This window comes from Sorex fumeus, unplaced genomic scaffold, assembly GCF_029834395.1.
Source record: "Sorex fumeus unplaced genomic scaffold, SorFum_2.1 ptg000149l, whole genome shotgun sequence".
Classification (NCBI taxonomy): Eukaryota; Metazoa; Chordata; class Mammalia; order Eulipotyphla; family Soricidae; genus Sorex; species Sorex fumeus.
Genome location: NW_026606206.1, coordinates 6,094,193 through 6,121,589, shown reverse-complemented (window position 1 = coordinate 6,121,589; position 27,397 = coordinate 6,094,193). Strand labels below are relative to the sequence as shown.

At 40.5% G+C, this 27,397-nt stretch overlaps 1 protein-coding gene and 2 pseudogenes across 1 annotated transcript in view; all 3 read right to left on the bottom strand.

The window, feature by feature from the left end:
- Nucleotides 1-27,397, bottom strand: part of PGM5 (phosphoglucomutase 5) — a 271,097-nt gene that overhangs the window by 59,377 nt on the left and 184,323 nt on the right. The window contains exons 8-9 of the mRNA XM_056106927.1: nt 23,014-23,149; nt 15,243-15,426 (exon numbers count right to left, since the gene is read on the bottom strand). Coding sequence (XP_055962902.1) covers nt 15,243-15,426; nt 23,014-23,149 — 320 coding nt within the window. The remainder of the gene's footprint in view (nt 1-15,242; nt 15,427-23,013; nt 23,150-27,397) is intronic.
- On the bottom strand, nt 16,118-16,521 carry LOC130016255 (NADH dehydrogenase [ubiquinone] 1 alpha subcomplex subunit 5-like; annotated as a pseudogene).
- On the bottom strand, nt 22,047-22,468 carry LOC130016232 (ubiquitin-conjugating enzyme E2 variant 2-like; annotated as a pseudogene).

Below are 27,397 nucleotides of genomic sequence, written 5' to 3'. Positions count from 1 at the left end.
AAAAAATTTAAAGAAGCAAGAGATGAAAAGTAAGATACATACAATGGAAAGTCCACACGATTCACAGAAAATCTATCATATTAGACTCTCTGAGCCAGAAGAGAATGGAGGAATCGAGTATAAAAACTCAATGAAGTGAACATGTGGCCAAGAATACTCTATTCAGCTTGATTATCATTCAGATTTGTAAGAACAATACTGAGCTTCATGGACAGGCAACAGTTAAAGGAATTCATAGCCTTGAAACCAGTTTTATAAGAATCATGATAGGAGTTTCCATACAAGTACAGACAAACTTCTCAGTACTTTGCCACTGTGTATAGCATTCACTCATGGTGCGTAAGGTTGGCCTCTACTAGACTCAGAAGAGTATGTTTACTCCTAGCTTGCTAAGAGATTTTATATCCTTCCAATAGTGAATTCATATTTCATTTATATTGAAAGTTCTATGTTTGCTTAGGTCATTTTTATACGTAGATCTTTTGTTATAATCTTTACTTAGTGATTAGACACTTAAGCATCACCTATAATATAACATAAAACAAATACTCCCTTTTTAGGTAAAACACCGTTTTATAAGTTTATGGGCCTATTAAGATCTCTCCGTTAAGACTTTCTCTTTTTTGTTTGTTTTTTTCTTTTTTGGGGTCATAACCGGAGGTGCACAGGGGTTACTCCTGGCTCATGCACTCAGGAATTACTCCTGGCAGTGTTCAGGGGACCATATGTGATGCTGAGAATCGAACCTGGTTCTGCCATGTGCAAGGCAAACGCCTATCCACTGTGTTATCGCTCCAGCCCCAAGACTTTCTCTTTTTTTAAAAACTTTTTTATTGACTCACTGTGAGATAGAACCTTACAAAACTGTTTATGATTGAATTTCAGTCATACAGTATTCCAACACCCATCCCTCCACCAGTGGCCCCAGGTTCCCTCCCATTGCCCCCCACACCTCATCCCCTCATCCCCTGCCTGCCTTTATGGCAAGTGCTTCTCTCTCTCTCTCTCTCTCTCTCTCTCTCTTTCTCTTTCTCTCTCTCCTCCTCCTCCTTCTCCTCCCCCCTCCCTTCCTTTAGAGCATACCAGTAAGACTTTCTTAGTTCTCTTCATTATTACCAAATTTTTGCAGAATTTATCTATTTCATGTAATTATTTATTTATTTATTTATTTTTGCATCCCACCCGGTGATGCTCAGGGGTTACTCCTGGCTCATGCACTCAGGAATCACTCCTGGCAGTGCTCTGGGGGCCATATGGGATGCCGGGGATCAAACCTGGGTCGGCGATGTGCAAGGAAAACGCCCCACCCACTATGCTATCGGCTCCAGCCCCTCATGTAAATTTTTAAATGCACTGGTATAGCACTATTCATACAATTGAAAATTATATAACGGTAAAAGGGAAGATAAACAGTTTTTGAAAAAAATTAATTTTTATCAACTTATCATTGATTTGGGCTGGAGTGATAGCACAGCGGATAGGGTGTCTGCCTTGCACGCGGCTGACCCAGCCGACCCGAGTTTGATTACTCCGTCCCTCTAGGAGAGCCCGGAAAGCTACCAAGAATATCTTGCCCACACGCCAAAGCCTGGCAAGCTACCCATGTTGTATTAAATATGCCAAGCACAGTAACAACAAAGTCTCACAATGGAGACATTACTGGGCCTGCTGGAGCAAATCGATGAACAACAGGAGGACAGTGCTACAGTGCTATCATTGAGTTATAATTTTGTGGAATTTCAAGAGTTTAGCTTTATAGGTGTTCCAGTGTCATTACTCCACAATAATAACTCATACGTGGTATATAAAGAAACAGTAAGAAAAAAATAGTAAGAGGGCAACAAATGGTAAAAGTCATCAGAACTGGAGATTTTGTCTATAGAACTAAGCTTACATGGGAGGGGGCTTGGAAGGGGTCCTTGGAACACTGGTGGGCAGAAATGGATACTGGTGATGTGTGTGGTATTGGAATAATGTATGCACAAAAATGTACTTCACAGTATTGTGTATCTGGCACATCAATAAAAATGGTAAAGAAAATTCTAAATGGCAATGGTTTAGGTGCAATGGCATGTATTTTAAAATACGAAGATTTGGGGCCGGAGTGATAGCACAGCGGGTAGGGCGTTTGCCTTGCATGCGGCCAACCTGAGTTCGATCCCGGCATCCCATATGGTCCTCCAAGCACCGCCAAGAGTAATTCCTGAGTGCAAAGCCAGGAGTAACCTCTGAACTTTGCTGGGTGTGACCCCAAAAGAAAAAAAACACCAAAATACAAAGATTTAAGATCAGTTTTATTTTCAGGACTTTGCCCTCTAAAAGCCACTGTTGGAAACTGTTCCATTTTTCTCAGACCTCCCACAGAACTGGCTATTTTGGCAATACAATTTTTCCTCCCAGGCCGGTCACTTTAGACCTTTGAGATCCTGAAGGAAATAATATAAAATCAACTATATCACTTGCTCCTTTTATGAGAAAGAAAGGCGGCCCAGGGAAATCTCAGCGGCAGAGTGCCTGCCGTGTAGGTGCGGGGCCAGGAGTTCCTTCCCTGGAACCCCACCCTGTGCTGAGTGTGATACTGGCAGCACTGCTGTTGTGAGACCCTTGATACCATATCAAAGTGTGTCATCTCTGGTGTGGGGAGAATCAAGTGCAGGCAAGCACCCCACTAAAGGGCGTAACTCCTGGGGAGCACTAAACCAAGGGTGCAAACCCCATCCTCAAAACAAGGAAGGAGGAAAAAAATTTCAAAATAAAAGAGGGGAGATCTAAAACAACACAATTTGCCGAAGGTGAAGCAAGCTTCCATCAAGATCTTCTGCCTCCAGCATGAAAATGATGGAGGGAACCCTTTGCAAGTGATAATCACAGAGACTGTCTCCGATGAAATAGCTGAACAATATCTCATGCTTTGTACGGTTCCCCAAACTGCCACAGAGCCTTTCGTAAAGTAGGTGTCCAATAAGTGATAGACTATTAGGGGGTTATTATTATTTTTATGATTATTACTTTATTATTTTTGGGAAGGGGTAAGCCCTTGTGCAAATCAATTCAGGGAAATCTCCAAGTTGCTGAATACTCGCAGAGCTGCCAGATGTTAGTTTGGAGACCACAGGACATGTTGCAGCCAGGCGGGGAAGGAGGAACTTTACATTACCAACAGTTACTTGGCAACATCTGACCTAGTCAAATAGACTTAGGATGAATTCCAGGGGAAAGCAGCATGTGAGCCTGAAATCTGGTACAATGTCCCATGTACAGTCTGTTGGCCACACCAGGCACGAGAACCTTGGAGACAGGACAAGCTTGGAAGAGGCAGACTGTGGGCCTAACTCAGATGTTTATCTCCCACAGGAAATCCCAGTGGTTTATCTGGAAGGCTTCAAGGTGAAAATATTGCAGAGTAACATCTGAACCACATTTTGTAGAAGAAAGCATGTAGCTTATAAAGCAGAAGATTAGGACAGATGTAGCTCTCCAAGAAAATAGAAATCACCTAGAACCAGCCACGTTTTTGTCTTTAAGTCAGAGAGTTGGCTGAGAGTATGGTCAAAGTGGCTGAGCAGGGCAGCACCTAATTCATACCTTGCCCTAATATAAATTACAAATAGGTGACTCCCTGCTTCTCCCCTTGACAGATGCTATAACTGGCCTGGACTTCAGCTTCTCTTCCACCATCCAGAGGTGCCTCTGTAGTAACTGCAGAGCTCTCCGCAGAAGCCCACTCTTGGGAGCAATTGTTATCTTAGCCTGTCTTACAACCCAACAACACTCTGAAGGGTCAAGGATCACAAAGAACTCTCTTGGGGAAAGCAAAGTCTACTAGTCCCTTAAAACCTCTTTTCAAGCACCCATTTAACAAAAACCACATTAGGCAAGGAGATGGTTGCTAGGAAAAGGAAGAGTTAAAAGTTATTTCTCATCCAGATTCCAGCTACCAAATTTGGAACCAAGGAATTAGGTCACACACATTTCATGTCATTGGCCCCATGTCCTTAGCCAAAATGACTGCTGATCTCTGTTCACTCAACACCAGCCCTGGTTCTGGGATTCAGAGACACTTTCCCCTGAAAACAAGGGTAGCTTCCTCTCGGAGTTCCTCTGAGAATTTGCAGCTTTTTCCTTTAATATTTATGTTTCCTGGTGATGATTGCCTTTCTGGTCATATACAGACATTAATATACTACGAATTAACTGTAATGCTGTTCCAGAGTGCTAGATTTTACCATCTATCTTAGCAGGATTCTACTACTAATATTTCAGAATATATTCCTAATACAATCAGAGTAAGGTAATTCACAAAAAGAAATTAAAATTAATCAGAAGCAGGGGAATAAGAACTTCCTGATTACCTAGAAGAGTGTCTGCTCTATTTTTTAGTCAGCAAAGGATCATTATAAAATAATGAATATGTGTTGTTCTTAGAAGGAAAAAAAAACTCAAATCATAGCAAAAGTAAATCCTGGAGGAAATAAAAATCCATGGTTTTCAATGTATACAACAATAGCTGCAGTTGTTTTATTTACCAGGGCAATGAGCGATAGCACAGCGGTAGGGCGTTTGCCTTGCACGCAGCCAACATGGCCGACCCGAGTTCGATTCCTCCGCCCCTCTCGGAGAGCCCGGCAAGCTACCGAGAGTATCTCGCCCGCACGGCAGAGCCTGGCAAGCTCCCCGTGACGTATTCGAGATGCCAGACACAGTAACAACAAAGTCTCCAATGGAGACGTTACTGGGCCCGCTCGAGCAAATCGATGATCAACGGGAGGGCCTTTACCTTTACTGTGCTATGGAATGAAAACTTAAGGTGAGAACCATAGCCACGGTAACAGCCCACTGAGAATGCTATTGAACCCTGCTTAGAAAGTCTGGATATTAATTTAGGAAGCTAGACAATAATATATCTACATTTTGATGGAAAGAAACACCCAGTCTGATATGACTGTTTCACCCAGGTCAGTTCCTATTAATTCTTCAGGACAGAGTCCAACTATCACCTCCACAAGGAAGAACTTACAGAGCTGTGACATAAGTTAGTTCCTTCTGCTGGGTCCCCCCAATAAGTATATTCTCTCTAATGCCATTTAGAAACTCTATAATAATTACAAGTTAGATGTAAGTTTGTATTCTCTGCTAACTCTTCTGTATGCTACTGAATCCTCAATGCCCAGCAATCTCACTGACAGACCAGGTATTGAGTAAGTCTTCATTAAATAAATGATGACATAAACAAATCAATCTTTGATTGTTTGTTTGGTTCACACCCAGTGATACTTAGAGGTTACTCTTGGAATAACTTACAGGTCACTCTTGCACTGAGGAATCACTCTTGGCCAGGCTCAGTGGACCACAATCCAGGTTGGCCGCATGCCAGTCAAGTACTCTCCCGACCTATTGCACTCTCTCCAGCCCCAAGAAGTAAAAATTTTATTGCCTTCATCATATTGTACAAAGGTAAGAAAGGAATGTATACCCATTATGAGAATATTTTTCAATACCATAACCTACAATAGAAAAAGTATTTTTAAACCCAGTTTTAATTACAATATATGTGTGCTTATTAAGTCATCACTCCCTAAACAGTTCTGTCACAAAATAAGAGCATTATTTGTAGATACTATCGTATTCAAGTTTTATTCGTGGATTAATCAGTAAGACTGAAGTGATTTCTTCAATTCCATATTTGGGTCCACAAATCACACTCCAATAAAAGTCATATTATAGAGACAATGATATGTTGCTAATGTGACAATCTCACTATTGATAAGGGTATTATGATTAAGGTTAATCTTGAGGGTTGACCTGTTAACTTTGAACAGAGAATCCCTAGCTGGGTTCCTGATTTTCCAGGTGACACTGTTGAGTTGTTCTCAGAAAAGAGATCACTAGAGCAAAGATTTCCATATACTTTTCTGTTTGCTGACCAGGGGTCATCATCACCATATATAGGTTGGACTGAAATGAATTTTAAGATTACCAGTTCATTTTATTATTTCTCATTACTGAAATGTAAAGTTGCAGATACCACCATGCATTTTTTTTTCTTTTTGAGTCACACCCAGCAATACTGAGGGGTTACTCTTAACTCTGCACTCAGGAATTACTCCTGGCATTGCTTGGGTGACCATATGGGGATGCTGGGGATGGAACTTGGGTCGGCTTCATGCAAGGCAAAGGCCCTCTGCTCTGTATAATCGCTCTAGCACCCATCATGCATTTTAAAACAATAACTCTAAATGAAAATTCACTTCAGAATCTGTCTTCAATGTAAGTTTTTTCTTCTGAACTAATTTCAAAGGGTTCTGTTTTCCAAGTTTAAAACATCAAATGTTTCCACATAGCCTACATTAACTTGAAGAGATACTAATAAGCTCCAAGTTGGCCTGACATAATCAGATTGGACTTGGTTTTCTACATCAGCTAACTGGTATGTGTTTCTTTACATCAGGCTTTTAAACATCAGCAGAAGTGTTACTTGTAGATTACTTCATCACTGATAGAATTTCATGATTCTTGATCCTGGTAAAGAGAATATCATTCTTGGCTAATATATAAAGACTTTGTTACATAAAATTTTCTTCTAAAGTGTCAAGGTCACTTGTCTCTAAACTAATTTTCAAAATATAAGCCATAACTATGGATTGATGCCTACTTTGGTTTCAATACATTACTCAGTGAATGCACAACTACTCAATATTGGTTACCATTTATTTGACAGTTTTTCATTCACAACACCAGATCAGACTTGACAACTATCAGAGCTAGTGGTACTGAGAAAAGATTTCAGATTTGGGGTACAAGACGGGAATGTGGAGGAGGAGGAGGATTAAAAAAGAGTATCAGGGTAGTAACAATTTTTCTTTTACAATATTGATGAGAACCAGAACCAGCCACCACCATGCTGAGACCACTCTCCACACACATGAAGGTACCAGCTGAGGAACAAAGGCATGCAGGTCCCGGGGCTGAGCTCTCCAAGCCTGCTCGGATCTGGGCTGAGCATCCTCCACCCAGATCCTCCAAATTCCAGTAGGCAGGGGTCACACTCACCAACTGGCCCCCTGGCGCCGTGTAATCCCATCAACGGCCAAGACCTGGAGACTATAAAACCCAGCTCCCGGAAGTGCGTGGCCACAGTTATTGTGACATTTTATTATCTCATTCCTACTTTGGACAAAATGGCAGGGTACCAAATGTAACGTGCCCACACGGTAGAGTCTGGCAAACTCCCCGTGGCGTACCCAATATGCCAAATACCAGTTAAAATGATGGGTCTCATTCTCCTAAAGAGCCTTGAATATAATCTCAGGGCTAGGATGAAGGAGACGTTACTGGGGCCTGCTCGAGGCAATCAACGAACAACAGGATGGTCGTGATCGTGAATATTGATGAGAGTAGGAGAGGCAGTGCCTAGCACCATGGGAAAAAATAATTTTTTTTGGTTCTGGGGCCACACCCAGCAGTGCTGAGAGCTTACTTTTGACTGAGTGCTCAGGGATGGCTCAGGCTGGACTCAGGAGATTCCATAGGGAGCTGGGGTTCCAACCAGGTGGGTCATCCTTCAGGTCTTTGGGGCTCTCTTGGTCTTCCTTTTCTTTCTCATCTCTTTATAAGTCTTTCATTGGAAACCTCTTAAATTACTCAGCAATATGATCAAACAGCGGGTAGGGTGTTCGCCTTACAAGCGGCCAACATGGCCAACCCAAGTTCGATTCCTCCGCCCCTCTCGGAGAGCCCGGCAAGCTACCGAGAGTATTCGATATGCCAGACACAGTAACAACAAAGTCTCCAATGGAGACGTTACTGGGCCCGCTCGAGCAAATCGACGATCAACGGGAGGGCCTTTACCTTTATGATCAAACAACCCCTTTACCCTCGCAGTGGCTAATTGACTCAACTGAAAAGAGACTCTCATTTCATTCTCATTTAGAGAAACCATCATTACTCATTCACGTGACATTTCTTTTCATCTGTTAAAGCAGCATATTCTCGCGGGACCACATAAGGACGAACCCTACTGTTGGATCGTGACCCACTAAAATTCTATTTCTAAACCAAAGTCTCTCTTGGGTTCCGTTTAGTAGAAGATAGGTAGCAACTTTTCTCTTGGTGCGCAAGGTAACAAAAATATTAGGTACTTGGAAGCAGCTATACTTAATTCTATGAGAGTCGCCTGGTCACTGAGAGAGAGTTCACATGAGGAGTTTCCCTTGCACTCATGGACCGACCCCTGCAGGATCTCACAAGCATGAGAGTCTGTTGAGCGTTTCCACCTTGGCGAGCGGATGCATGTCTTATCAAAAGAGCAGGATTTCAATTTCACTTTGGATGGAGAAGCATTTTATCTCTAGAGATATATGTGAAACAGCTCCCCCACCCCCAGTCTGTTTCCTGCCTCTGACCTCAAGTGAAGGACAAAAGAAAAGATGTGAATTTTTTAAAAAAAAATTTCCCTTCTGAAGTCAAGTGTGTGAACTGAGGCTGGGACTTAGGGAAGCAGAAACACGATTCTGAATCAAATCCCAGAAAACTCAGAAACGACAGAGTTCTTCCCACGATGCTCTGCAATGCACCCTGTATGTTTCCCTGCCTTTTCTTATCAAATATGGCTGATGAAGTGCCAATATCTTTATTTCCCAAGAATGCTTTTGTAATATAACTCATTTCAGTTGACCAGTTAACTGGTCATTTATCGTGAGCCAAGGCTTCGCATGCATTATCTCAATGATCCCAACTGGGGTTATGAGATAACCACAATTACTCTCTCTTTACAGATAAGGAGACAGGCCCAGAGAGAGACTGGAGAACACCACCTTAAGGCACCAGCAAGGAGGCAGAATTGAGATTTCAAACCAAGTCTTTCTGACATTAAAGTCTGTTTGTTTCAGCACACCATACTTCTCCTGCTCCGTCTCCACCCTTTCCTCGAACTGGCATTCAGCCAAATTAGGATTCTGGCAGTGGAAAAGGAAATGGCATTTCTTAAGTATCATAGCCCCATTATGATTTTATAGAACTGTATTCTAGAAGTTCTTCATATCTCTAGATGTTAGGGTTTTTTAAAATTTTATTTATTTATTTTTATTAGTGAGACATCATGAGGTACAGTTGTACACTTACAAATTTTTGTGCTTGGGTTTCAATTATACAATGATCAAATACCCATCCCTCCACCAGTGCCCATTTCCCACCACCACGGATCCCAGTATCCATCCCCCCCTCCATCCCCCCGCATCCCGCCCTGCCTCTGTGGCAGGGCATTCCCGTCTGTTCTCTCTCTCTTATTGGGTGTTGTGGTTTGCAAAAGAGGCAATGGGTGACAATCATGTTCGGTCCATAGTCTACTTTTATCATGCTTCTCCCATCCTGGGAGGATTCTCCCAACACCCTTTATTTGGTGCTCCCTTCTCTATCTGAGTTGCCTTTTCCCCTAGAATGTGTAACTGGCCTCCAAGCCATGAAGAAAAATTCCTGGTACTAATCTGGGCCATTCTTGGGTGTTAGTCTCCTATTTTGTTACTTTATGTTCCCCAGATGAATGCAATCTTTCTGTGTCTATCCCTCTCTTTCTGACTCATTTCACTTAACATGATACTTTCCATGTAGTACCACTTGTGTGTAAATTTCATGACTTCATCTTTTCTAACAGCTACATAGTACTCCATTGTGTAAATGTACCAAAGTTTCTTTATCCAGTCATCTGTTCTAGGGAACTCAGGTTTTTTCCCAGATTCTGGCTATTGTAAATAGTGCTGCAATGAACAAACAAGTGCAGATGTCACGTCGACTATACTTTTTTGCCTCTGTGGGATATATTCCCAGGAGTGGTATTGCTGGGTCAAATGGGAGCTCAATTTCTAGCTTTTTGAGAATTGTCCATACTGTTTTCCAAAAGGGCTGAACCAGTCGGCATTCCCCCCAGCACTGAAGGAGGGTCCCTGTCTCGCCACATCCGCGCCAGCACTGGTTGCTTTTGTTCTTGTAGATATGGGTCAGTCTCTGTCTAGATGTCAGTTTTTGCCAGCATACCCTGCCCCCTCCCTTGAGTTGATACTCAGAGAGACTAAACAGTATATCTAAAGTCACAAATCTAGGTAGAGACAAGTCAGCCTTCACACACATGTCTGTTTGACTCTAGCATGACAGAACACTGGAGTGATCCATAGCCATCTGCCCCCCACCCCAAATAGAAATATTGTCTTATCTTTCCTTTGGAATTTGCTAGGTAAGGCAATAACATGGAGGAATATTTCTGTTACTTCTTCGGGTGGATACATCTTCTAAATAATTTTGTAATAATTCATAAATTTATTATATATGGATAGGTTATTTTAAAATTATAATTTTCTATATAATTAAAAGGACTAATAATATGAGTTGAGTTTATTAAAATGTACAGAAATGCTCCATAGCTGGAAGCCTGCCTCATGAGCAAAGGGGAGAAGGCAGCTGGAATAGAGAAGGGATCACTAAGAAAATGATGGCTTGAGGAACTGGTCAGGATGGGAGATGTATGCTGAAAGTAGATAAAGGACCAAACATGATGACCTCTCAAGTGTCTGTATTGCAAACCATACTGCCCCAAAATAGAGAGAGAGTATGGGGAATATTGTCTGCCCTGGAGGCAGGGGGAGGGTGGGAAAGGGGGGTATACCAGGGATATTGGTGGTGGGGAATGTGCACTGATGGAGGGATGGGTGTTTGATAATTGTGTGATTGTAACCCAAACATGAAAGCTTGTAACTATCTCATGGTGATTCAATAAAATTTTAAAAAATGTACAGAAATGATACTAATACCCAAGGACAGTAGAAATAAGGGCGGGGGATTGGTCCATAGTTGAAAGCTTGTCACAAGTGCTGGGGGAGAAGGTAGTTGGGATAGAGAAGAGACCACTGTGACAATTCTAGTTGGAAATGATCACTCTGCATAAGACCTGCATGCTGAAAGTAGGGAAAGCAACATGATAACCTCTCAGTACCCATTATTGCAAGCCATGATGCCCCAAAGCAGAGAGAGACAGAAAGAAGAGAAGTGTCTGCTATAGAGGCAGACTGAGAGGATGGAGGGTGGCAGGGAAGAAACCAGGGACCTTGGCAGTGGGAAATATACACTGGTGGAGAGATGGGTGTCAGAACATTGTACGACTGCAACCCAACCATGAACTTTATAACTGTGTATCTCATGGTGATTTAACAAAAATAAGTTTTAAAAAAATAGATAAATAATAAAAGTACAGAAGTTGGAATCCTTATATACTGCTGAGTATAAAATAGTGCAACAGCTTCCTTTTTTTCTTCTGGGTTTTGAGGCCATGCCTTGTGATCCACAGAGCTTACTCCTAGTTCTGTACATAGGGATCACTCCTAGTGGTACTTGGGGTACCATATGCAGTGCTGGGTATAGAACTAGGGTCAGCCACATGCAATGCAAGCTCTCTCCTTACCCTGTACCGTACTATCTCTAACTGTAGATACTGTACTATCTCTCTGGTCTTGTTGTTCAATTGCTTTTAAAGACTGAGGGGCAGCTACTCTAAAGGTCAAGCAACAGTTATTTATTTGACCCAAAAATCATAATCCTTGTTGGCTGGATTGAAAACCTATGTCTGCACCAAAACTTGTATATTAATATTCACAACAGTGTGTTAAAAATGCAAATGTCTATCAACTAATGACTAATGATAAGCAAATTACGGTAAATGCACACGACATAATACTACTACTCATCAATAAATTGAAGTGCTGATACTGCAGTACTTGAAACTACAGCTCAAAGTAGCATGCCTAGTAAAAGAAACAAGTCACAAAGGATCACACACTTTGTGATTTCACGGTCACGGTCACGGTCCTCCCATTGTTCATCGATTTGCTCGAGCGGGCCCAGTAACGTCTCCATCATGAGACTTGTTGTTACTGTGTTTGGCATATTGAATACGTCACCGGTAGCTTGCCAGGCTCTGCCATGCAGGCGAGATTTATGAGAATATATGTGAATGTCCAAAATAGAAAAGTCCACAGAGATAGAAAGTAATCTGGGCAAGAAGTTATGGAAGACAATGAAAGAGTTAAAGGTTTCTATTGGAAATAATAAGTACATTCCAAAATTGATTTTGGCCATTACATAACGCCACAATCATTCTACAAATATTAAATTGTGTAACTTAAATGAAGGAACTGTGACTTACATCTCAATATGGTGATTATTTATATTAGATTAACCCATAAAAGCCATTATTATACATAAATAGCCTCTCAAGAATATCTACTGTATGAATGCACCACAATACATGGGCTATTTGGAAATAAAACTAGCTCATTTAAATTCAAATAGGTCTTTTAGGAATGCATAGTATTCACTGTAATGACAAGGTTCCATGCTGAAGATTCAATTATCCCTGGATTTGAATGCGGATAATTACAAATATCCCAAAAGTGTTGAAAAGTTGTAAGAGTTTGGAAATAGCCCAACTCTGCAGGAACCCCTCACCTCACCCGACCCTACCCCACCCCACCCCAATAGCAGTATCTGTGGATTGCTGACAATCAGGACACTATGGAATATTGACTGGTCTCTTATCATCCCTCATGGAGCCAAACCCAGACCTGAAGAAAAGTTCCAGTGAGACGGGGCCATTCATTAATGTAGATGTCGTTTGGGTCCTAGCATAAGGGAAGGAAGATGAACTCCTTTGTTACTAGAAAAATATCCTAGACAAAATTGTGATAGCACTTATCTATTTCTGGCCACCTTCAATATGAGATAAAGAACAATGGAAAGATCAAAATCGATTAATTCCAGAGTAAAACAGAAAAATGGGGACAAACAGATAGTGAATCAGGTAGGATATTTGCTGTACACACAGTCAACCTGGTTTTATGCACGGCACTGCACCTAATCCTCCAAGCCTCATCAGGAATGATCTCTCAATACAAAGCCAGGAATAAACACAAGTATAGCCAGGTATGGCCCAAATAGAAAATCAAAATAAAAAAAAAAATTAAAAACAGAACTTTGGACAAACTTGCAGGCTATCGAATGTAGCCTGCCAACACGGCAGAGTCTGGCAAACTCCCCGTGGCGTACCCAATATGCCAAATACCAGTAACAATGTAGGGTCTCATTCTCCTAAAGAGCCTTGAATATAATCTCAGGGCTAGGATGAAGGAGACGTTACTGGGGCCTGCTCGAGGCAATCGACGAATGAATGAATGAATGAAAAACAGAACAGAAATCAATAAACAGGGAGGAAAGGGACAGACTAGAATAAAAAGAAATCTTAACTTGAAATACTGTTAATAGAATAAGACAGATGCAAAGAGTTAAAAAAAAATGTCTTGATGTGCTGAGTGCATCGGAGAAGAAACAGGGCAGAGTATTTGCAGGTTTAGCACCAAAGCAAATGAATTCAACAGATAATCTTTGTGTGAGCAGATAAATCTAGAAAATCTAGCATTGTTTCAAAGAATAGTCTTTATGCCTTCCTCCCATGGGAATTAAAAAGCTTCACAGGGGTACTTTCAACATTAATTTTATAGCATTTGAACTCTACCTCAGACTTGGATTTACAAAGTTTATTCAGATGGCCCTGTGCAAAATAGAAGCAAAAATATGGAACAAGACTGCAAAAACTTATATGATACAGTGACTCCAGGAGAACATGTGTTGCTCTCCCTAATTTTCATCTCTGGAGATTCCTGATGTTATTAAGGAGAGAATTTACCCCTCGAGTAAAACAAAAGACAACTACAAAAGTTTTATTGAGCTGCCCTTGTGCAAAGGATATGTAGGAGTTTCTGTGTTTTCTTACCTTTCATTTCTAAAATAATTCCTTGAGAATGAAACCACAGTTCACAGAAACTCAGCGACTTCTCCAGCTCTGTAGTTGCCACACAAGAAGCACACAGTAGGAGTAGGATTCAGTGCTGGGTCTTGAAGCTACTTAACAACAATTTTCTCTACCACCACTACTTTGTCCACTTACTTTTTTGAAAAATAATATTATATGGTCGATTGCCTCGAGCAGGCCCCAGTAACGTCTCCTTCGTCCTAGCCCTGAGATTTTAAAAAGTGCCACATTCAAGGCCCTATCAGGGTTAGGAGAATGAGACCTATCATTGTTACTGGTATTTGGCATATTGGGTACTCTACGGGGAGTTTGCCAGACTCTGCTGTGTGGGCAGGTTACATTCGGTAGCCTGCCAGGTCATCCAAAGTAAGAATGAGATAATAAGATGTCACGCAGCCACGATTATATGGTAGTGGCAGCTATACATAGCCTTCTAGAATAAAAGACTAACATTTTGAAGGAGAAAAAGTATCATCACAAAAATAAGTAGATCAGATAGAGCAGACAAGAAAATAACATGAGGGCAGTAGACTTTGGAGCATCTGAATGTCAGGGGACCCAGAATGAATGAAATGCTAGCAAAACGAAAACAACAGTAACTACCATTAAATCTAGTCCTTCCAAACCCCAGTTTCTGATAGATTTGGATTTGTCAGTAATTAAAGAAGAATAGCCAAGAAGATAAGAACTTGAAGATTTTAGAATGAAACTTCTCTTAAAATTACTGCCTTATTTATACTGTAAATGTTTATACATAGTAACACAGTATGAGATTTGTCAATGCTTGTTATAAACAAAGAAAACAGAGACAAAAATAATTATAATACCTCCAACTTCTCTTACGCAAGACGAAGTGAAGGTAAAAGAAGTTGTGGTTCATTTTGCCACATATTTATTTAATAACCAATAACTATACAAGTGGTTTTGGAGTGAGCAAATTTTCAAACCATTCTTTTCATTAAGGGAGGAACCCATCAAGCTAAGCCACTTGTTCTCAATGACACACATAATAAAGGTGAAATATTCTTGTATTTAGATGTTTCAAGGAAAAACTCTTTTGCTTTTGTAAACTTCGAATCCATTTCAAGTACTGATCAACACCTGAAGAGCCTGCAGGCTGCAGCCACATTGACAAAATGTTGGGCATCTGGTTATCGTATCATCTCTTTAGTTAGTTTGTGGAAAGAGAGTTGGAGTGAGGTTCTAATCTACTCTCTGCCTCAAAGAGGTAAGAAAACCTTCACCAAGATCTCTCCTCTTTCCTGCCAGCAGGGTTGGCATCTGTAATCAATGGCTCCAAGTGGATCATCCCTAGAGATCTCTCTGGCCTAGGTTATTTAAAGGCCTGGTTCTCCCTGATAAACTTTTCCGTTGCTGATTTCCTCACAAGTACCTGCTTCCTAGTCACGGTGCCATCCACAGGGTCCACGTATTCAAAGCTGTCTGTCTTTGCCACACTGTAGACATGGCTTCCCACGGCAAACTGCTGGCCAATGAAGGACTTGTCACAGACAAGGGCCTCCAGGTCTCTCATGATGTAATAGGTTGTCTTGGGCTCTAGACCCTCGTAATCAAACCTGGTGAGGGAAGGAAGAACAAAGTATGAACACAAACCTCTTCAGAGAACCAGTGATTGGGGAGACCTCTCAAGATCATCTACTTTTGATGCAGTGTCTGCCAGAGAACTGCAAAAAAAAAAGAGCACCCTTGCCCAGTCTGCCTGCTTCCCTCTGCTGCTTCCAAGCCATTCCTCACACAGCAGCTACATAGACTTTGTAGATGCTGTGCTGGTGAGAGCATGAACAGAGAGAGACACAGGATGGGATAGTGAGTTTATTAGACGATCAGCGTTGAGGACCCCAATTTGAAAGAGAAAGAAACTCAGAGCCCTGTCTGCTAAGAGGGTCTCTTTTTTATTCTTTAAGAGTGAGCTATATAATCCACAAAAAAGGAAAAAAATGTAGCATCTTTCCCAGCCTTCAGATACCCCCCCAAAACAAATTAAAAATGTCTGTGTCAGTACCTCGTGCCCATTTGGTGTGACCTTCATATGTTGCCTTCCATGTATTCCCTAAGTCTGCCCGACCTTGGGCTCCCCGGTGTGCCTTTATCTTACCTGACTAGAGTCATACAAAGCAAAAAAAAAAAAAAGAAAAAACTCTTCCTCCCTTCTCCGACTGACATTGGGTCTGGTTTCAATGTCTCAGTTCTCATTACAGTTTCATAATTCTCATTACATACAGTTTCTTTTTTTAAAAAATTTTATAACAGAGCATTTAATTACATCAGTTTCCCATCAATATGCAAAACATTTAATGATGATTATATTGGCCATTTCCATTGGTTGGCAGGAGGTTCTTCGACTAAAGGCTCCCATGGCTTCCATTGCATCATTTTTCTTGCCAGACTTAGTTCGTTTTCAGCCTGCAGAATCACCTCTTCTATTTGGCCCCTTGAAGCTTTTCTTCTAATTTTTTAATATCTGGTTCTGCTTTAACCGTACCCAGCTTCTCATTTGTTATCTGTTTGGTATACTTCCTATAGGCTGCATTTGTAGGCATTTGCTCAAGAACATCAATAATCTTTCTGTATAGAATTCTTAGCCTCTCATGCGGACTCTCGCAGACCGCCAAGCCTACCAGGCCAGTTGTCTTCTTCAGCAACCCCGCCATGAAACATACAGTTTCTTATTTGCAATTTCTTATTTGTCATTGCAGTAGAAATCAGGGCTGGAGCAATAGCACAGCGGGTAGGGCATTTGCCTTGCAAAGCAGCCAACCTGGGTTCGATTCCTCCATCTCTCTTGGGGAGCACGGCAAGCTAACCAAGAGTATCCAGCACGCACAGCAGAACCTGGCAAGCTCCCTGTGGTGTATTCAATATGCCAAAAACAGTAACAAGGCTCACATTGGAGATGTTACTGGTTCCCACTCGAGCAAATTGATGAACAATGGGAGGAGTGCTACAGTGCTACAGTAAAAATCAAATCAAATTGTATCACTATTTTCCTTAAACCCTCTAAAATATGCCTGGCACATTGAGGACAAGACTCAAAACTAGCAATCTCCGAACTGCTATGAGATCTGACCCTGACCACCTCCTTGATGAATTTGTCCTACTCTTGTCCGTGTTCACTTCAGCCACTCTGCCTGAGATACACTTCTGAGATACTTCCTCTTTGCTGCTTCTGGGATATTGCCCAAGTTCTTGGTCCCCTCTGCTTGGTGTTTGGGTTCCAGCTACTCAAATAGTGCATTCTCTTTCTCTGTTTTCTAATTGTTATCTCTAGAAAGTGACCATCTCTTGCTATCATTCTAACCTCTAGCTTCCTTGATCTAATCACCCTTTGTGTTTCTTCTCCCAATCTGTATTGCTTGTATATTTGTTTATTGATTTGGTTATCTTGCCGAAAAAAACTTTGTTTGGGATAGGTAGTGGAATAAAAAGTGGTGAGGGGAAGAAAAGAAGGAAGGAGAGAGAAGAACTAAGAGAGGTAAAAGAAAGGATGAGATTCACTATAGGGTAATTAAGGTTCTTGTCGTGCAACTCAGTTAAATTATCAGCACCACTGATGTTCCCCTGAGCACTACCAGGGAGTAATCCTTGAGCACAAAGCCAAGAGTAATTCCTGAGGATGGCTCTATGTTGTCCCCAAATCAATTTTTTTTTAAAAAAGAGGGATTCCTAGGCTGGAGAGATAGTTCAGAAAGTGAGACATTGCGTGGTATATGGCAAAACTGGGTTCAACCCCCAGCACCCCTGAGCTCTGCCAGGAATGATCCTTCAGAACCAGAAGTAATTTCTGAGCACTGCAAGGTATGGCCCAAAAACTAGAAGGGAAGGGAAGGGAAGGGAAAGGAAGGGAAGGGAAGGGAAGGGAAGGGAAGGAAAGGGAAGGGAAGGAAGGAAGGAAGGAAGGAAGGAAGGAAGGAAGGAAGGAAGGAAAGAGAAGTCCAATGTAGCTAAAAATATGCTCAAAATTTCAAAGAAGTATCATAATTATTCACTTAAAAATATCTCTTAGGCTTGCTCAAGCCCCTGTTTTGCTTGAATACTTATCTCTCTTACTTGTCTCCGTGTTTCTTTGTTGCTATGTTCTCTCTTGAACACATCTACCCACTTTCTTTTTTCTCATATCTTTCACAGTGTGTTTCAATTTAAAAACTACCTTACTTCACTAAGAAATATAACCTCCTGGCCAGAATCAGCAAGTATCACAATGGGGCTGGGAGGTTATGGGGTGGGGGTGAGAGGTTAATGGAAGAAATACTAGAAATCCTATAGTACCTATGTATGTCATTTGGTATAAAATATGAAAATGCACACCAAGTACCCGGCACAGAACCAGACAACTGTCCTCAATACTTTTAATTACTCTTCCTCTTAGTCACAGCCATAAAGAAACTACAGGGTCTTTTCTGAGGTTGGATAGTCTTGACTGAGACTTGGAAGCTCACTAGAAAGATCCATTTCAGAGGAAGCCTTAAGGAGGGTCAGCTCATCCCAAGTGGCTATGGACGGATTTCAATTTGGGGCTGTTTGTAGCACAAAGAAGTGCGTTCTGGGTGGACTGAAAGAAAGGTAATCTCCAAAACTGTAACTTTTCCCCCGACCCAAAAGGGGTCTTAGCCAAAATGGAGAACATGGAGCGATCCCGGTGGCATCCTTGTCCACACATCTCTTTCTTTTGTTTTCTACATCCTACCCAGGTGAGTGCTCGGTTGTCTCAGACAAAACAATGAGGAATTCCATCATCATGTTGCTTTTCAGTAGCACAGGTGTCCTGAGCCAAAGGCTCCCTTTAAAGAGAGTCTTTATGGGAAGGCAAATACCCAACTCAGCCGATGAGCTAAAAGGGTTTTCAAGAAATAGGGAGTCATCAAACGAGATCCAAAAGTTGATAAAATCCACTAATGTGATCATCCATGTCTGTAACTGAAGTCATTAGTCCACCCAAGTTCTCTTCATAGAGGTGGAACTGTTATATCTATCCCAACATCACCATCACCATCACCATCGCCACTACTTTAATGCTGCTGCTACTCCTACTAGCATTAAGTTACTACTCTCTCACACCTCCAGAAAGACCTCTTTAACCACCTTCACCACGAATATACTTTCACGGACAGGAGCTTTCAGTGGAGAATACTGTCAGAGGTTCACTGATGCCAGGAAAATACTCAGAAGACACAACCTGAAGCCTGGTATTATCTCTTCCCTGCTAAGAAAAGTTTCAGGCTAGAAATCACTTAGCTTTGTAGGCACTGTTGACCCTGTGTTTGCGTAATGCTAAAGGAAATGTTTACTTTCGTTCTACCTTTTCATTCCTCCCTTTTATTTTATCTCTGTGATCTTTTTTGGCAAGAAATCTGAAATATAATTTGGTGACACACAAGAATTTAAATCCCCACTGCATATTATTCTCTAATATGGTATTTGTTATGAAGAAACTAATTATTATGTAAGCTCTTAGCCAGAAAAATGATCTATATTATAAATACACTTATCATAACACCATGTCTTCAAAACACTGGCAGAAAGCGAGAAAATCATTCCACAAATTATGAGGAACACATCCTGAACTCGAACTGATCTTGCTGAGCCAGAGATTGGCAATCATAATACATTTTATCAGGCTGAACATTCTTAAACAGTTTCATGCAATGAAAGGACTCGCTGTGCCAATTAGCCCTTTGGTTTGCCAAAAATGAAACTTAGTATATTTTATACACTTACTACAAATACCAGTGAATGAAACAAGTTTCCACCTGCGTGGAAAGTCCTTGTGTTAGGATAGAAAGAAAAGACTCGGGAGTTTGCAGGCCACCATACCTACTTGTAACCTTCTAAACTAAGCAGAAATAAAAATATTATGGCATTGCCGACATTCCGCAGAGCATTACAGTCACTTTGATTTTATTAGTACTAAGAGGCTTCCTTAACTCTCTGATGTTTATCTAAGTAAACTAGTAAATGACTTCTTAAAAGAAGAAACAATAACCTTATAAGGGAAATCCAAAGTTTTCTATCCTTCAAGATTTCAAAACACAACTAAACATTCAAACTACATAACTCTTCATAAAGTAAATGTACCACAATCTCTTCATACACAGAGAACATTTCTGAGACAATCCAAGAATTTCCTTACCCCTTCTCAAAGTTCATTCCTACAGTTACACCCCCATGCCAGGGATTGGTAAAAGCCCAGGTACCTAGTAGATTCCAATACAACTCCTAGTCAGCAGCTACATAACCCAGAATCTCGAACTGGTCTCACTTTCTTCAACAACAAAAACCTGTTAAGAGACCTCCAGCCTTTTTTGCCCCCCCCCAGACATGTTCCACATTTTCTTTACATTTAAAGACAAGCTTTAATCCCAAAATCATATAGCATACACCTATTTCCTTTATGTTGACATCATTGAAACTTTTATGCATGGTTTGTCAAAGACTGTAAACAAGTATTTACCATGTCTGTTACACGGAACTCTCAGGAACGCTTTTAACAGAAATTCATTCACCTCTCCACACATTTTTTTCACTTTTTTTTTCATTTTTATTAGTGAGACACCATGAGGTACAGTTGTAGACTTACAAATTTTGTGCTTGGGTTTCAATTATACAATGATCAAATACCCATCCCTCCACCAGTGCCCATTTCTCACCACCACGGATCCCAGTATCCCTCCCACCCCCCACCTCCCATCCCACCCTGCCTCTGTGGCAGGGCATTCCCTTTTGTTCTCTCTCTCCTTTTGGGTGCTGTGGTTTGCAAGAGAGGCATTGGGTGGCAATCATGTTTGGTCTACAGTCTACTTTCAGTATGCTTCTCCCATCCTGGGAGGATGCTCCCAAGACCCTTTGTTTGGTGCTCCCTTCTCTATCTGAGCTGCCTTTTCCCCTAGCATGTGTGGTTGGCCTCCAAGCCATGGAGCAAAATTCCTGGTACTAATCTCGGCCATTCTTGGGTGTTAATCTCCTATTTTGTTCCCCAGATGAATGCAATCTTTCTATGTCTGTCCCTCTCTTTCTGACTCATTTCACTTAGCATGATACTTTCCATGTAGTACCACTTGTATGTAAATTTCATGACTTCATCTTTTCTAACAGCTACATAGTACTCCATTGCGTAGATGTACCAAAGTTTCTTTAACCATCTATTCTCGAGCACTCAGGTTTTATTTTTTCAGATCCTGGCTATTGTAAAGAGTGCTGCAATGAACAAACAAGTGCAGATGTCACTTCGACTATACTTTTTTGCTTCTCTGGGATATATTCCCAGGAGTGGTATTTCTGGGTCAAATGGGAGCTCAGTTTCTAATTTTTTGAGTATCATCCGTACTGTTTTCCAAAAGGGCTGAACCAGTCGGCATTCCCACCAGCAGTAAAGAAGGGTCCCTTTCTCGCCACATCCGCGCCAGCACTGGTTGCTTTTGTTCTTGTGGATGTGGGCCAGTCTCTGTGGTGTGACATGATATCTCATTGTGGTTTTGATCTGCATCTCCCTGATGATTAATGATGTAGAGCATTTTCTCATGTGTCTTTTAGCCATTCGGATTTCTTCTTTGAGAAAGTTTCTGTTCATTTCATCACCCCATTTTTTGATCGGGTTGGAGATTTTCTACTTGATTCCACACATTTTTTAAAAATTATGAATTCAGTATCAAAGAAATTCTGAACTTAATTTTGATGCTACTACTAGTCAGCAACCATACTGCTTTAATACTCAACACAACTTTTGACAATATTCATTTTACCTGCGACTTTAGACAATTTAAATTGTAGCTTTCACTAAGATGAATAAAAAATGCATGCCATTTCTGGTTTTCCTTCTTGAGAAATTGACTTTTCAGAAATATCCATGCTTCCCAGTCATCTGACCCTTTTCACCTTGCTTTCCCATTGTAAACCTGAATTCTATTTTTGAGCACTTCAGGTTGATGCCTAAATGACAGTGTCTTAACAAGAGAAAAAAAAATTGTACTATATCTTTCCTCCTGTTACCTGAAAACATACTGGGTATATAACCTTCTTATAAATGTCCAGGTCATGTTTTGTCAGCTGTAATTCTTTAATTTAATGTGTGGGTAGTTTGTATTGTAATATTTAATCAAGACATTAACATGAGTAGAAGGTTGTTGATTTAAGACAAATTTGAGATCCATTAAAATTAATTGTATGTTTGTTCTTCTCTTGACTATAGAAGTTTTGTATTTTCTTTGGCATCATTAGATATCTTAGCTCTTGAAGTACAGCTTTAATGCAATATTAGTTTTGCCATTTTGCTAATACTGGTACACTCTTTGCATCTGCCATTCCACTGGAATTATTTATTGCATTCATATAATTAATATTATGGTTATGAATCTAACTGATGGAGAAGCTTCTGGGTACTTAGGACCACGTTCTACTTTCAGGCTTTCTATTACATTTTCATAATTTTTCTTGGTGTCCCAATAATCATGTCTGTACACCTTGTAAGTGTGAAATCTTCCTCACCTTCAAGGACCTAGCTAACCATAGTATCAACTACTCCTTTTTTGCTATCCTTCAAGTCCTTCCAACTTGAATTTTCAAGCAAAAATTATAGGGAACCTTAACTCCTGTAGAGACCACCATCTTCTGACCATCAACCTCTCCTTAATATCTGGCTTGCTGGTCCCTCCACTAATAGAGCCAGAACTTTAGCAGAATCAACTGTATGGCCTTTTAGAGGATATCAGCTTAAATTTCTTTTTTTTTTCTTTTCAGCTTAAATTTCTTAACATTCTTCAAGGAAGAAAGATAAGGGTAGGGAGAGGATGACACAATCTAACAGAGCTTTTTTCCCCATTTCTTTTCTTCTTTATTGATAATTATAAGTTGAAAAACAACAGGAAAGCTCCTGATTTGCTGCACTACTCTCAGAGGTGCTAAAACACACGCGAAGGCTCTTCTGTTCACTTTCTCATGGGATAAATTCTCTTTAAGAGATTCGCTTTCCCACCTTACAGTCACTGAGTCCTGGCAACACCTTTAACCTCTGTCAGGGATGATCTGGTGCCAGCCTGTGTGTGCCTCACTTTTGCCTGAAGATCTCGCCTGATGTTTCTAGCTACCATATTTAGAAAATATCTCTCAAAATAGATCCCCAAGGTCCATACAGAGACCCTGATCCTTCTCACCTGCAATAGTAGTGACGGCCAAATTTGGCCCAGTGATCTCGGACAATTTCCTCCACACCTTGCTTCCGGGCAGCAAGAATGGAGAGCCAGACCAAGACAGCCCAGAGGCCATCTTTCTCACGAAGATGATCAGAGCCTGGAAGAAAAAGAAATAGCTAGGATTAGCTCCCACAGGAAAAATAAAAGCTAAATGACAAAGATCAGTTAGTGAGTGAGGATTGTATTGAAGTGGTTGGAAATATGTTCCCATGGTTTTAAAGACATATCCCATATATACTTGCACTTTCAAAAACTTGCCTCTGAAATTCAAGTAACATAAAATAATATTAGAAACTAAAAGTCCTGAAAACTGTCAAAGGGACAAAGGGAAAAGTGAACACGATGTGCTGTGGGGAACGTCACACTCAACATGGTTTATTCCTGACTCTGCACTCAAGGATCACTCTTGGCAGGGGTTGGGGGACTATATGGAGTGCCAGAGATAGAACTCAGTTCAGCCATGTGCAAGGCAAATGCCCTACCCACTACACTAGTTCTCTGGCCCTTTGAAATCGCTCTTGGGGCTGAAGAGATAGCACAGAGGGTAGGGCGTTTGCTTTGCACGCAGTCGACCGGGGTTTGATTCCCAGCATCCCATATGGTCCCCTGAGCACCGCCAGGAGTAACTCTTGAGTGCAGAGCCAGGAGTAACCCCTGTGCATCGCCAGGTATGACCCCCCCCAAAAGAATAAATAAAAATAAAATAGCTCTTTACTCAAGAAACTTGATTCAAGTTGTTGAATATAGGCAGCAACAACAACAACAAAAAAGTCAAATACAACTGAAGGATCCATCAAATGAAGAAAGAAGAAAATGGCTCAGAAGAAAATGGACTGAGGTGATGCTGTCACAAAGTGTGACCATAGCTAATATTTTTAGCAGAGGTAGCTCTATGATTGAAAGGTGCTCCCTCCATGGTTGAATGAAGCTATCCCAAACCTGTGAATGTGACGTTATTTGGGCAAAGTCTCTGTAAACATAAAGTCAAGTATATGTAATAAAATCATCCTGGATTGTCCAGGTGAACCCGAGATCCAATCACAAGTGTTAAGAGGAGAAAACAAGAGAAGACAAGGAGAAACACAGAGAGATGTGTGCTACTCAAAGACAACAACATAGACTGAAGTTATGTTGCCACCTGCTAAGAAACAAACGAAGCCTCCAGAAACGGACAGGCCAGAAGGAGTTTTTCCCAGAGTCTCCAGTCTGCACACCTTGAGTTTTGACTTCTGGTCTCCAGAATTCCAAGAGGATAAAGTCATGTTTTCTGGGTTGGAGGTCATTTGGGGCGGTGGTGTTTGGAAATGACACAGATTGGCGGAGTTAGCTCCATGAAGTGATACCCAGCAAGGCGTGACCCACATCTCACCCACACTTTGACTTCAAGCACTTCAGTGTAGGGATGCCCTCTCAAATAAAATCAAACAGGTCAATTAAAAATTAAATTTTCTGTGTGCATTTAAGAAAAATTTGTTTTCTCTTTGTAGGGTAGATGGTTTGAGGATGTATGCATACATGTGTCTCATATGTCAGATATATATATATATATATATATAACAAATGAAGGTTATTCAGTATATATTTGCCAATTCAAGTTTTATTTTATTGATTTATTTATTGTTATTTAGTAACAGAGTTAGTGAACACCTTAATTTTATCAACCACTTACATAGTCATCCTTGAGTCACTAATGATTTTGCCTTGATGATAACTAGGTCTGTTTTTTTTGTGTGTGTGTGGTTAGATTCTTCTTTGTCTTTTCTTGACCAAAGAGAAACATAATTCTTTTTGCTATCCATCAGAGAGATTAGGAAAAAAAGATTTAATTAATAACAAAATTAGATCAGTTGTTAAAAATTTATAGGGGATTTAGAGGACAAAGAAATGTGTTAAGTGACAAAACAGACGTACTATCAGTAAATTTTAGATTTGGAGATCCAGTTTCTTTAGGAAAACAAATTACAAGGAAAAAAATATAAGACCGAGGGATTAATCGAGATCTATCAACCAACTGCAACACTATAGACATTCATGTTCTGATTCAAGTAATCAAATCATAAAAAGAAAACGAATTAAATAACTTTTTAAAACGGGTTAAAACACGGCTCCTCCAGATGGAACCCCGGTGACCAGGAGCCTCTACAAGCATAGCTCGAGTATGCAGGAACCAGGACTTTTCCTCCAAACCGTGAGGCTGCTTATGTGACTGCGTGACATCTCGCTATATACAAAGTGATCAACTTAAAGTAAATCATCCAACGTTTCTCCCTGAAAATCAGGCTTAACTCTTATACAAACCACAACACCCAATAGGAGAGAGAGAACAAAAGGCCTGCCTGGGTTGGGGAGGGTGGGGTGTGGGAGGGATACTGGGATCTGTGGTGGTGGGAAATGGTCACTGGTGGAGGGATGAGTATTCAAAATAAATAAATACATTTTTAAAAATGGGTTAAAACTGTGTTGGCTAGTTAAATAACTTTGAGAACCTCTTGCTAAAGTTAAGTGCCATTTCCTCTTCTAGTCTCATTCAGCATCAAATTATTTTCTTCAAAAAGGGAAAGCATAGAACTTTGAAGATACTTTTTAAAAAAGTAGTTAGTTTATAGTTCTTCCTGTGTGCTGATTGTGGTTTGCAATGGCCCTTTCTCATCTCATACTTTTTAGTATGAAGCAAACTCTTCACACTGCTACAAAACAGACGTATAGATGACACTAGGTTAGTGACACGGCCAAGAAGTAGGAAGAGTGGGAGGAGACCTAGGAAATTCTGCCCAGGGGGATCATTTCAAAGCCCTTGTCCTTTTATAGCTGAAGAAAAATCACTTTTATTTACAAGTTAAAGAAAAATACCCTTTTGTTCTAAAGCATGGACTCTGCATACCTTGGCTCTTCAGCTGAATGACATAATCTGAAGATAAAACCATTAGATATGATTAATTCTTTGAAATAAGATTTCATAATTGGTGGTATACAGACAAAAAAATTCTTTAAACAGATTTTTTGAAATCCACCTCAACCATTTTTAGCTAATTCATAGTAAATTGTAAGTTTGCTTTAATATACAAATGTTTGCCTACAAGACAAACATTTGTGCTGATGATCAACTAAGATGAACTTTTTACAACTTTACACAGATATTTGCATAGAAGGTTTGGGGAGATAAAGCTCTCCTTTTAAGAACCTTCAAAGACAGGTGTATTGTAATATCATATTAGTGACAGCTAAATTAAACATGAAAAGCAGAAAGACAAAGGTATCAATGTATTTCTAAAATCCCACCATAAACAGTAAGAATGGAAAGAAGACTTTACATTATGAAAGACAGGGATAAAAGATTTCATGTTGTAATGTGGCTTTTATTAGTCAACAAGAAAAGGAAATTCTAATAGAAAACTATGTAAAATAATACAATATGCAATTTTCAAGAGAAAAACACTAATAGTAAACACTTGAACAAATGTTCACTGTTATTGTAGTCAAAATCCATAAAATGAGTTATGCTTTGGGGATTGTCAAATTAAAAACTTTGGTTAAGGGAAGGGGAATACTTCACAAAGTATTATCTTATATGGCTAAATTGTGCCCATTTGGGCTCAAAGCTGGTCTGTACTATCTATCTCACATCGAGGCCATGTTGTATAGTCTGTTGGGACCTCTGTCATATCTTAGATCTGTCAGTCACCAAAATGTCATTAAGTAATGGCTAATTGTATTTTTTTTCAAAATTAAAAACAATAATTTCTTACTGGCATGGAAAAGTTCACATCTGAAAGCAATCAATTCCATTTATCAACAGCTAGTTGGAATGGTCAATAGATCTGTATCACTAATGAAGAAGTAATAAACTCTGTACCTCTTGATCATTTCCTTTTCTAGTCCGGGGGGGGGGGGTTGTTTTTAGAACATATAGATTGTAAACAGCTTCTCTGTGAGACTCACACGTGTTGCGTTTAGGCCTTAGTCACGATCACGACCATCCTGTTGTTAGTCGATTGCCTCGAGCAGGCCCCAGTAACGTCTCCTTCGTCCTAGCCATGAGATTTTTTAAAAAGTGTCATATTCAAGGCTCTTTCAGGGTTAGGAGAATGAGATCCATCATTGATACTGGTATTTGGCATATTGGGTACGCCACGGGGAGTTTGCCAGACTCTGCGGTGTGGGCAGGTTATATTCAGTAGCCTGCCAGGTTGTCCAAAATAGGAATGAGATAATAAAATGTCTTCCGGGAGCTGGGTTTTATAGTCTCTGAGTCTTGGCCGTTGATGGGATTTCACAGCGCCAGGGGGCCAGTTGGTGGGTGTGACCCCCGCCTACTGGAATTTAGAGGATCTGGGTGGAGGATGCT